This window comes from Pleuronectes platessa, chromosome 21 (assembly GCF_947347685.1).
Source record: "Pleuronectes platessa chromosome 21, fPlePla1.1, whole genome shotgun sequence".
Lineage (NCBI taxonomy): Eukaryota > Metazoa > Chordata > Actinopteri > Pleuronectiformes > Pleuronectidae > Pleuronectes > Pleuronectes platessa.
The window spans coordinates 2,019,362-2,029,157 of record NC_070646.1 but is presented as its reverse complement, the minus strand read 5'-3'; the positions used below and the strand labels follow the sequence as shown (position 1 = coordinate 2,029,157).

The 9,796-nt window shown below is 44.0% G+C and overlaps 1 protein-coding gene across 1 annotated transcript; it reads right to left on the bottom strand.

Annotated features, from left to right (window-relative positions):
- Positions 1-2,452: 2,452 nt before the first annotated feature.
- On the bottom strand, positions 2,453-8,063 carry acsl5 (acyl-CoA synthetase long chain family member 5). The gene is made up of 20 exons (XM_053413266.1): positions 7,908-8,063; positions 7,707-7,818; positions 7,394-7,458; positions 7,206-7,307; positions 7,027-7,126; positions 6,557-6,735; positions 6,318-6,350; positions 6,184-6,235; positions 6,034-6,107; positions 5,875-5,952; positions 5,652-5,786; positions 5,424-5,558; positions 5,240-5,335; positions 4,855-4,927; positions 4,596-4,684; positions 4,373-4,489; positions 3,830-3,973; positions 3,637-3,738; positions 3,027-3,098; positions 2,453-2,645 (listed from the first exon to the last, which is right to left on the bottom strand). The coding sequence occupies exons 1-20, from the start codon at positions 8,061-8,063 to the stop codon at positions 2,508-2,510; spliced, it is 2,052 nt and encodes a 683-aa protein (XP_053269241.1). The 3' UTR covers positions 2,453-2,507.
- Between the last annotated feature and the right edge of the window lie 1,733 nt (positions 8,064-9,796).

The following is a 9,796-nucleotide window of genomic DNA, read 5'->3' as shown; positions in this document are numbered from 1 at the left end:
AGATGTGTCCAGTGTCATTTCGTAAAGTAACATCTGCAAATGCTGCAAAAGTTAATTGTTGATTGATTGACTATTAAAATTGTTGCTCATCAATTAATCAACTGATAAATGAATCAGATGATTATGACTGGAAACAACAACACAACTCTTTTAAAGTTAAAGCAGGTTTGAATGTTTAGATATCCGATATTTTCTCTACACATTTCATACCATACAGAAATGAATGGAAACCAATGACAGCCTGAAGGAATATGAGGAATATATCATCTATAAATGTATAATATCAATTAAAAATGACCACAGACGTAATTTGTAGATGATTTTTCATTTGAAACTAAAACCAGGTTGATGAACAAACACATCGGTGAGGTCCTGTTCTGTCAATATCCAAGTTAATGTTCAACCTTTTACAGCTAGTGGGTTATTAATAGAATTATTATGGGATAGTTGTGAACTGGATGTAAAAGCTGTTCTGTGATGTGAGAGCTTTGATATTAGAACAGATGATTCTCCACAGCACTGATCACAAACTCAAACATTAACCAACACGTGTCTTTTCTACAGTTTCTCTGCAGAAAGAGAAACGAAAGTTCAGGGAACGAAGCGGCCGCAGCTCCGCGTGTCTCCTGCACAGCTTCAGGGAACAGCCCCAGAGAAACAACCCGCACGCGAACCCGCACACGACCCCGCACCGTGCTGAAGCTTCCAGCTGCAGGAAGTCAAAGCTACAGAACCGGTCCGCTCACCTGTTCTGCTCGGTCACCTGCGGAGGAGGCGGAGGAGGAGGAAGCCATGTTGTTGCCGGAGGAGTCTCAGGTGAGTCCGGATCCGATCAGCGAGGCTCGATCCCGGCGGAGAAACGAGCCAGAGGCGGCGACATGTGTCCCACAGCCCCGCACGACCCGCGGCCCCGCAGCTCCCGCACGCAGCCCGCACACAGCGGCCGAAGCGACCCGTTGGAAAGTCCAGGTGGAGCGGAGCGGGATCCAGCTGCGGCTCCCGGAGATAGAGTGGAGGGAGGAACCACCAGGGGGCGCTATAAGCCCTCTGTCGCTCCCTTCATGTACAATTATACAGTGTATGCAGTGTACACAGTTATATACAGTGTATACAGTGTACACAGTTATATACAGTCCATGGTCGCTTCCCAGTGTCACTCAGTGTTTGTATTAATAGAACAATGTAGTATATTATATTTCCCTGAGTGAAAAGAGTTATATACAGTTATATATATAATATATATAAGGATTTACAGATTTACAGTCTATACAGTATAGACTCTGTATAGACTGTATACTGTATAGACTGTAAATCTGTAAATCCTTATCAATTAAAATGAAAAACTCAAAATACAGAGAGACTTTCTCAAAACGAACTAAGTACCTCCAAATAATGAATTCATCTCTAAATAAAAACACTTTAGTAAACATTGTCTCAGTATCTTAAAATAACGACCAATCATCTCAGAACAATAACCGAGTACCTGAAATAAGATTTTTAAATTGATGACTTTCTATCAAAGTCAAAATTAGAAAGACTCTCAAAAACCTTTTAGTAGTAATGACTCAATATCTCAAGATTATGACCTAGAATGTCAACATAATGGGAAACATTCACAAAATAATCACTAACATAACTATATTTTTTAACTATTGACTAAATGTGTCTACATTAATTTCTCAACAAATGGGGAACTTACTTATAATCCTGTAATTATGAAGTGAAACATCTTAAAACTTAATTTCCCCAGGTTATACGGTAACAGTGGGAAGCGTTGATTCCTGTAATGCCTTCTCTGGAACACACGGGGGCGGTGTTGACTCAGAAAGGTTTTGCAGAAGTTAAAGTTATTGGACAGATATTATCTCTGATTTACACCTATTATGATTCTTATTCCAAACACGTTCAGCTCAAGTCACAATTCTCAATCACTGAAAATGGTTTAACTTGTCAACCTGTGTTGTTTGTGTTGATTCTGGAGGACGTACAGTAGATTCCACTAATGTTGAATCACGTTGTGAATTGTTATTTAACACAACCTCACACTGGAAATATTGCTGGAACACGTCTCAGCTATATTTACAAGTATTCAGCCTTTTGTGACTCGTTCAATTTTTTGTTCCTACTCACTTGTGAAGAGTTTTCCTACTTTATTGCTGTATATTTATGTTGGAGATAGTTATAACTGTATATTTATGAAGTGCTTCCTCAGTGTGTGTGTATCGGACGTGATCCAGCCAGCAGGCGTCTGTCCAGCTCAGCTCCAGACGGCAGCGCTTCAGGGGGAAGATGAGTTTAACAGAACCTCATGGTCTCAGGTGACTCACGTCTCAGCTATGTCTGTCGCAGTGAGAATCCAAAACACAGCGGATCCTCCTCTTTAAGAACTCGACATTCAGGAAGGATGATAACAAGAGGTGAATTCAAATCATGAGACTTCAGGAGGGAAATAAAGAGGAAGAGATCGACCAGAGCAGGTTGAGTTGGTGGTTTGGGTTCATTTGTGTTTATTGGAGGTCGGCGTACAGTTTGTCGATCTGTGGCTGGAAGAGAATTTTGAGCTCGTTCCTCTTGGCCTTGAGCGTGGGGGTCAACAGGCCGTTCTCGATGGAGAACAGCTCTGGATGGAGGTAAACGTCTTTCACCTGCGTCGGGGGGGAAGAGGAGGAGGGCAAAGGTCACAAGTTGAAGATAGAAAGATGGCATTGATATTCCTGTTTACATGTTACAGGAGCAAAGCCTGATTCTCAATGAAACACAAATAGATCTAGGACTGGGCCTTCGTGACCATCAGATCATGAGACATTTATTTCAACTGCTCATTTTGACCACTAGAGGGGGAACTGAGCCAGGTTGAGAGAAGTCTGGAGCACGATCAAAAAGTTAAATGACCTAAAGTTTCAGTTTACATGTTGAGCTTTTCTTCTCTAAACGGAGAAATAGGTTTTATAAAAGCAAAATAATTTATTATAATTGTACAAAAACAGCACCTGTTTGATTTCGGGAGTTATTAAAGAATCTGTTACCTGCTCGAAGGACTTGAGACCTGCTTCTTTGCCCAGTCTGGTCATGTCTGAAAGAATTGCCTTCTTAATTTCCTGTAAACAGAGAATTCAGTGTTTAAATCATCACAATAAATAATTCTAAAACTTAGGAAATGATATTGGTCCTAAAGGGTTTTACTACAAACATCAAGGACTTCTCATCTCATTGGCTTCTTTAGTGTTTTCTATACATATTCCTGGGTTGGAAAGTCAAACTGAAACTGATCCTCATTGGTCAGTTTCTTTATGACTAATAAACTATAGATTACACGTCTGAGGCTGCACGCCTCCACCAACCAGTGGAGTTTCAGTCGACATCATGATGCATGAGGACACTGACCTTGACCTTTGACCTCCACAATCTAATCAGTTCATCTTCAAGGATATTTTTTTCAAATTTGGTCCAAACATTCACTTGGAGTCAAAGTATTGATGTGATGCATTCACAAGCCCAAAACAATGTACTGTAAGGTAACAGTGGACTTGACCCTCGACCACCAGAATCAGAACAGTTCATCTTTGAGGCTGAATGAACATTTATACAAAATGTGTTGTGAGATCATAAGGGTGTCGGACATGATGTAAATATTACCGTGTGTTTGCAGAGTTCTTCCACGGAGCCTGTGCAGCCCAGACTTTTACCCAGATCGGGGAGGACGTCAGGATCCGGGACCACGACAGCGACCAAGCAGGACTTCAGACAGAACACAAACAGTTTCATTATGGAATAGAGGGACAGACAGATAGATAGAGAGAGTAGCTGAGGACATAGGTTTAACCTGTACCTGTAGACTGTCTCCGTGCACAAACACTTGGGCCACAGGTCCACTGCGTATATACACGTTCTCAATCCTCTCCGGTGCGATGTACTCGCCCTGAGCCAACTTGAAGATGTTCTTCTTCCGGTCAATAATCTTCAGGACTCCACTCTGTCACCAAACAGGCAAATAAAGGCCTAATTTAAATTTAAAGCAACAGAATGTAAAATTTTATCTGTCTTTTAATTGCGTCATTTCCACTTTACAGTCGGGGAAACGTCATATGACAAAGGACAAAATCAGTTAAGAGACCCCTAGTGGCTGAAGTTACTTATTATATTGTCCTTTAATACATTTTCCAAGGCGAAAAAAGAAGTAAGGAAATGTTTTATGAAACTTCTCGTTATTAAAACTACTTGATTCCACTTGGTCACTTTCATCAAGCACACAACACAAACACCTGTTGTGTATCCGGTCTCCAACCCCTGAGTTTGTGTTATTCATAAACCTCCTGACTCATTAACATGTAGCCATGGTGGTGATGGTGGTGCCACTCCTGGCTTTTCTTACCGGAAGCCATTTCCCAATGTCTCCGGTGTGGAGCCACCCGTTCTCATCCAAGGCCTCTGCAGTTTTCTCTGGATCTTTCAAGTATCCTCTGAACACATTTAAACCTTTGATACAGACCTGGAAATAAAGAAAACAATAGGAGTGAGGTGAAGCTTTTAAATGTGGACTTTGAAAGAACCGGTTCATTTGGTTGCTGCTTTAATATTCTTTTGAGAAAACCTACCTCCCCTTCTCCATTTGAGGCGAAATAGTTCATTTCTTCTACATCCACCAACTTCACAATGTTACAAGGCAGCGGGGCCCCGACGTGGCCTGTGGACGAGAGAATAAGGTCACAATACAACACATGGATAACAAAACTATAAACATTATTTCTTTAAATACAAGAAGCTAAATGAATAATCTGTGTTGAAGCATTTAAACCTTATAAAACAAGTGATTTATAGAAGAAGTCTTTGGTTGAACTCAAGTCGCCTCAGTACCTGAGGTGGCATCACCGGGCATGGTGAAGGTGCAGCCGGCCGTGCACTCTGTCTGACCGTACGCCTCGAAGATCTGAAGGACCAATCAGAGCCGAGAGAGAAGCGTGAGAACTGAATTAAGCTTTTTTCATATATATTTATTTGTGGGGCATTTCATCTTTATTGACAGGACGGTTGAAGCTGGAGATGAGGAGAGGGAATCGGGGGAAGACAAACAGTTGAAGGGCCGGATCACAACTGAACCTGCTGCCACTACAGGAGGTATCGAACCTCCGAATGAAGATGTTCTAAGCATTTGAACCGACCAGTAATTAGCGGTAACAACAGATTCCCAGGACTAAACAACACAAGTGAAGACAGGAGGACAGTGGACTCTGGTCCTCACCTGACAGCCCAGAGCCGCCCTGAGGAAGTTGAGGACCGAGGGAGATATGGGAGCTGCTCCCGTCACCATCACCCTCACCCGTCCGCCCAGAGACTCCTGCAGTCAAAGTCAAGCACATTTACTTTTCAGGGAATTTGTGCTTTTGTCGTTGCGTATTGTGCGTTTGTGTGGACGGAAGCCGAACCTGGACTTTGTGGAAGATCAGCTTGTCCCAGATGCTGTTCTTCCTGATGATGCCCTCTTTGACCTCAGCGTATTTCCGCTCCACCGCGAAGTTCAGGAGCCATTTCTTGAAGGTGGTCGCGGCGCCGCTCTGGACCTGGAGACCAAACAGGGAAATTGATGCATTTGAAATTAAAATAAAAAGCACAGAGCACACAAGAGGAACGAGGCGGCTGTGGTTTCCACCGACCTTGTCATAGACCCGGTTGAGAAGGCGAGGAACTACGGGGAAAATGGTCGGCTTCAGGGTCTTCATGTCGTCCGGCAGCAGTCGGATGTCCCCCTGGAAGAAGCCCACCCTCGCCCCTGCACCGTAAATCACCATCTGCAACATCAGAGGAATTTAGAAACCCAGTGAAGGATGTTCTGACGTGGTTTAGATACAGAAACCTCTTTTAAGACGGAGCTCTTACCTGCACCACTCTCTCAAACATGTGAGCTAAAGGCAGGAAGGAGATGCTCACGTCCTGAGTGTTTGGAACTACTGCCGACTGTGGGAAGCAGAAGATCCAGTTACCTCCTCCAAACACACACACTCCACGAGACAGGACTCATATCTGTAACTCAGGTACCTCAAAGCTGGCAATGACACCTGCAGCATTAGAGACCACGTTCTCATGGGTCAACATGGCTCCTTTGGGGTTTCCTGAGAATGACATGGTTAAAATGAATACACCAGAAACGTGTAAAAGAAGTAATTTAAGTGAGATAACACAATTCACCTGTGGTGCCACTGGTGAAGCAAACAATGCTCAGGTCCTCTGGCTTCGGTGGCTGTGTGGATATGGCGGCAAATTAGGAAATGCAGTTTGTTCAATTAAAAAAACAAATAAACAATACATGAAAATAAACTTACGATTGGATTTTGATGATTACTTTCTCCCAGATCCTGAAGAACAAAAGAAAACAAGTTTATGCTTCTTCTCAATAGCTTCAATGGTTTCTCATCCCAAAAACTAAACCAGTTATTCAACAGTCTGGTCTTTCAGTATTTTGTAATCAATTCGTCAAAACTAAACCTGGTATCCTATTGGTCGGGGAGTTGAACTGAATGACCCAGCTCTTGAATAATAAGCGATGATCAGCGGGCGTTACCTCCAGATCCTTCATGGAAACAATGTCCACCCCACACGAGGTCCCTCTCTTCACCAACTCGGAGGTGAACTCGTCCATGACCACGATGGTCTTGAGAACTGGGCTCAGGCCTTTCTCCCGGTTCTGCAGCAGCGTCTCCACTTTGCTCAGATTGTCACAAATCACAGTGGAGATCTCGGCTGAAAGAAGAAAAAGTTTGTTAAGATTCAGAGTAAAAAAAAACTGCATTTATAAAAAGCAAGACTAGATTTATATTGTGAATAATGAATTGTCCAGATATTGAAAAGCAAAATGAAAGCACAGATTGAAGGAGGAGGACTGAGGGGGGGGGGGGGGGGGGGGGGATGAAGAGGAGAAGAGATAAGCGCACACTTGATAAAAATCCCTCCGGGGAGCAGCAGGTAACTCGACTCAGATCCGACTCTTGTCATTAGCAGCATTAGCAGCGTGCACAGAGAAGCTCCAATTACCTCGGTCGATAATGAACACCAGGGCCTCGGGACCCAGGGTGTCGTACAGGGGGACCACGACCATGGAGTAGGTGTAACAAGCCAGTTCACTGATAATCCACTGCCAGGGACACACGGCAAAGTTAGGGCACGTCAAGAAATTATCTCTTTCACGTAATAAAAATAAAGACGTCACTCACCTCAGGTCTGTTCTGAGCGAAGATGCCGATGAAGGTGTCCGTGTTCGGCTTCAGGCCTCGGTGGAGGAGGCCTGACCCCAGGTGCTCCGCCCGCTCCGACACCTTCACCCAGGAAAACACACACTGTCAGCTGAAAGTCACAGCAGATCATTCTCACCACGTTCTTCTTTCTCTCTCCGGGGATTTACCTGTTTGTACTTCAGCCACCTGTACGGCTGTCCAGGCTTCCTGCTGCCCAGGCACGGCCCGTTACCTGCAGACGAGACGCAGGGCCCACGTCAAACCTTCTGCTTCAGAGGAGTTTAATATATCTTTGCACTGGAGCTCTAATTTCTTTATGCAGAGTTTGTTGTAGACTCAGCTTCATCTCAAGGAATATTTTGACATGTTGGGAAATAGGTTTGTTTTCTTTTCAAGAGTCAGAAAGCCAGAGATTCCGCTCCAAGGCTTGTTATTTACCATCTTATATAAACGTTTGTTTACTTGTTTACACATATTCACCTGAAACTCTCAGCCCCCTCTGAAACACCTCATACAGGGTCCTGGCGTCCTCGTCACAGCACGAGATCAGGTTGTCGCTCCCTTCAAGCAAAGCCGTCTTCCTCGCTCCATCCTGAGGACGTCCGGCAGAAGCACACACAGAGATATGATAATAATTTAAACTTTTTAATCACCACACTACAAAATCCCTCAGCTGTTCACCTTGATCCCCAGCGTCTGGTGCTGGAGGTCGGCCGGGGCTCGGAGGGGACTGGGTCGCGTGTTGAGGTAAAACAAGGTGGCAGCTGCCAGGGCGAGCAGGGAGAAGATGGCCGACGTTGGGAGGGGAGAGAACAGCACCTGGAACAGGAAGTCCATGTTGCCCAGTCTGCAGGGACACACAGGGAAACAGTCAATTAATATTCACCCACAGATTTCAGGTTTATAAAATACATCAGGAGACACATTCAGTCGTCTTGTGCAACTCGGAGCTGCTTCCATCCCCGGGGTCACGGCTGAGGTCGAAGTCGAGGCTGCTTGTGCAACATGGAGCTGATTCTTAATCGCACCGAGATAGAGTCGCACCAATAAACGTGTAAAAACAACAATACGTCCACACGTGCAGCGACAGGAGCCCCAATGAGCGCAGGGTATTAATATGCATGAGCAACAGGTGATGATAGTGAGTCTGCACATGGATTTTCTTGATCTCAGACACATTAGGTCATAATAGTGAAATATAAACTGAAGGAAATACGAATAATACTTTTACAGCAATCAATAGCATTTAAATGGCTTTTTAATCAATTCTATAGAGCTGCTGGTGGAACTTTATTCTACCTACCAAGCTTTAACAGAAATATTTAAAAAAATCCCACAGTTTGTAAGAATTGATCCTGACGATAGGATTAAAGTGTTTGGTTTCCTACCTGCAGCTTGTGGTCGGCTCCCAGTCGACAGGCGGGTGAGAGGTGATGTGTTCACAGCTGATCCTCCTCTGCTGCTCTGAGCCGAGACACACAAGCTAAACCCATAAAAACACTGATTAGAGGTGAAGGAACCTTTGAACCTCTGAGCCACGATCACTTCAACTGATAAAAGAAAAAAAACGTGTCATCGTATTGAAAGTATAATTTGTGCAATTTACCTTTAAGATTTATCTCTGATTTAAGAGCAGATAAAAAGTTTAGAATGTGTCCGAGGCCGAGATGCTGCAGCTGATGAAAGGTCAATGTTCTTATCTGAGGTGAATCGAGTTCAAAGGCTTCACATTAAAAAAGTGGATGCAGGGGAAAAGGTCAAATCTCAAATTATTGTTTGTGAAGTTGCACGAGACGAGTTTCAATGACTTGGAAATGATTTCAACCATTATTTGGACCTAAATTTAAAATATTGAATCTTTAAAAGTTGCATTATCTCACTTTAGGATGTGTAAAACCTTCCTGACATTAAAGATTAACTTGTTTTTCAAATCTTATCATCTCTTGACAATTTGAGGTGAATGACAGTCGACATTTTTACAGATATTTCTCCTGTCTGAGTTTTATAATGTTCACACAGCTGAACGTCAACATGTTTTCCTGTGTGAATGATTGAAATCAGCCGGACGTGAGGTGAAGGTAAAGGTTCATTAGGAGAAGCTTTGAGACGTTACCTGGTGGGATTAGCTCGGGTGGGGGGGGGCTCAGGCTGAGCACAGAACCCCGGGGACCAGGCAGCTGATCGCAGCAACACCACTAATGTCGACTGGGCCGACCTGTCGCCATTAGCACCTGAGAAGTGCCCACTGGTGTGAGGAGCTGCTGCACGGAGCAAGGCCCGGCCTGCCCCTCGTGCTCCTGCAGCAGTTAACACCTGCACGTCGGCTTGAAAACATTTCCTTAATTAAATGAACCCTCATTCTCTAAATCAAGTGTTGCTCCTCCTCCTCTTCCTCCTCTTCCTCCTCCTCCTCCTCCTCCTTCTCCTCCTCTTCCTCCTCTTCCTCCTCTTCAGAGGTGATGTTAAAACACTACGATGAACTTTGACCCTGGATTTATGAGCCATAACTGTGGTGATACAGAACCTTTGATATTTACTGATCAATACTTGATAACATCTGATCAAGGACT

Excerpts from the sequence above, each read along its gene's own strand:
- acsl5 (XM_053413266.1), bottom strand. The coding sequence starts at position 8,063 with ATGGACTTCCTGTTCCAGGTGCTGTTCTCTCCCCTCCCAACGTCGGCC. Across the intron at positions 7,819-7,907 it reads ACCAGACGCTGGGGATCAAG|GATGGAGCGAGGAAGACGGC; the intron begins GTGAACAGCTGA and ends GGACGTCCTCAG. Across the intron at positions 5,336-5,423 it reads TGATCTTCCACAAAGTCCAG|GAGTCTCTGGGCGGACGGGT; the intron begins GTTCGGCTTCCG and ends CTTTGACTGCAG.